The sequence below is a fragment of the Elephas maximus genome, chromosome 17 (assembly GCF_024166365.1).
Source record: "Elephas maximus indicus isolate mEleMax1 chromosome 17, mEleMax1 primary haplotype, whole genome shotgun sequence".
Taxonomy (NCBI): domain Eukaryota; kingdom Metazoa; phylum Chordata; class Mammalia; order Proboscidea; family Elephantidae; genus Elephas; species Elephas maximus.
This window is the reverse complement of record NC_064835.1, coordinates 17656930-17658903: the sequence shown is the minus strand read 5'-3', so window position 1 is coordinate 17658903 and position 1974 is coordinate 17656930. Positions and strand designations below refer to the sequence as shown.

The 1974-nt window shown below is 44.1% G+C and overlaps 1 protein-coding gene across 1 annotated transcript; it reads left to right on the top strand.

Annotated features, from left to right (window-relative positions):
* Positions 1-473: 473 nt before the first annotated feature.
* Positions 474-1439, top strand: LOC126061236 (olfactory receptor 10G6). Its single transcript, XM_049857668.1, has one exon. It carries the CDS (start codon positions 504-506, stop codon positions 1437-1439), a length of 936 nt encoding a protein of 311 aa, XP_049713625.1. The 5' UTR covers positions 474-503.
* Positions 1440-1974: the final 535 nt, after the last annotated feature.

The following is a 1974-nucleotide window of genomic DNA, read 5'->3' as shown; positions in this document are numbered from 1 at the left end:
CCCAGATAGTGTATTTTTAACAAATCTACACAGACTTTTATTGGGCACATTTGTATGAGGAAAAGTAATTCTACTTCTCTGGCTCTTAGAAAACTATGTAAAATGTAACCTAACTCCCTGGTACACAGATCAGAGATCAAACCAAAGGAAGGTTTCTGAATAGCCTTTCTTCCATGTTGACTTAAGTTTTAGGTAATTATACTGCTTCTTCCTGATTTAGAATCCCTTTGTGTCATCTTCCTTCACTTTCCTGAATTATATACACGTTAATCTGTTGCATACGTTTTATCCTTGGAGAGAGCAATTGTTCCTTAGAACCAAGCATGGTCTCAGAATCAGGTGTTGGAAGGAATGTAGGGAGAGAGAACAAAAAAGAGCGAGAGAGAAAGCCATCTCCTTTTCTGTCCCTACTTGGGAATGACAGAAAAAGTATGCCTGGAGATTTTAGAAGGTATTGAACCTTCGATCTGCTACTTCTCTTGGCAGATGTGAACAACAAGGAAATGCAAAGTGGAAATCAGTCTTCTGTGTCCCACTTCATTTTGGTGGGCCTGCATCACCCACCACAGCTGGGTATACCACTCTTCCTAGCTTTCCTTGTCATCTACATCCTCACTATCTCCGGCAATGGGCTCATCATCTTCACGGTCTTGGTGGACATCCGGCTCCACCGTCCCATGTACTGGTTCTTATGTCACCTTTCCTTCCTAGACATGACCATTTCCTCTGCCATTGTCCCCAAGATGCTGTCTGGCTTTCTTTTGGATAGTAGGGTTATCTCCTTTGGGGGTTGTGTAATTCAACTGTTTTCCTTCCATTTCCTGGGCTGCACCGAATGCTTCCTTTACACACTCATGGCTTATGACCGTTTTTTGGCCATCTGTAAGCCTTTACACTATGCCACAATCATGACCCGCAGTGTCTGTACCTACCTGGCTTTTGGCACCTGGTTAGGAGGCACCCTCCACTCACTCTTCCAAACAAGCTTCATATTCCAGCTGCCCTTCTGTGGCCCAAACCAGGTAGACTACTTCTTCTGTGACATTCCTGCCATGCTGCACCTGGTCTGTATTGACACCACCGTCAATGAGCTGGTCACCTTTGTGGACATTGGCTTCCTGGTTCTCACCTGCTTTGTGCTTATCCTCACTTCCTATGGCTACATAGTTGCTGCCATCTTGAAAATCCATTCTGCCAATGGCCGCCGCAATGCCTTCTCCACCTGTGCTGCCCACCTCACTGTTGTCATTGTTTACTACGTTCCCTGCTCCTTCGTTTATCTGCGGCCTGGCTCAGAGGAACCCCTGGATGGCGTGGTAGCTGTGTTCTACACTGTCATTACTCCCTTACTTAACCCCATCATCTACACACTCCGCAATAAAGAGATGAAGGCAGCACTGGGGAGACTGAGAGGCTGGAAGGACATCCAGCCTCACTGACTTCACCCATCACAGACACACAGTAGAAAATAAAATTCAGGGCACCAGATGGGACATCAAATAATTGGACTGATTTATGACAGAAGGAGAAAAAATTACTCATGAAAAGAGTAGGATTTCTAAAGAGGTGGAAACCCTGGAATGTTCCACGTTGAGGCCCACTCTCAGAAAATGATTTCCCATATTTCTTTTTTTGGTACCAATAAAAACCAGCCAAAGCAACCAACGAGGATAGCACCATGTAGAAAGCACCCAAAATAAGTAAAATGTCCATATAAAAGTTCATTTCTCTGTTGTATTCATCTGCTTATATACTATAGCTTCTAAATCCTGTATTGATGACTGAACAGCTTTTTGTTGTTAGCTGCTCTTGAGTCAGCTCCTGATTCATGGTGATCCCCATGAACAGTGGGATCAGACTATTGTGACCCATAGGGTTTTCACTGGCTGATTTTTGCAAGTACATGGTCAGGTTTTTATTCCTAGTCTCTTATTCTGGAAGTTTCAGTGAAGTCTGTTCAGCATCACAGCATAC

Coding starts and splice junctions, on each gene's coding strand:
- LOC126061236 (XM_049857668.1), top strand. CDS start 504: ATGCAAAGTGGAAATCAGTCTTCTGTGTCCCACTTCATTTTGGTGGGC.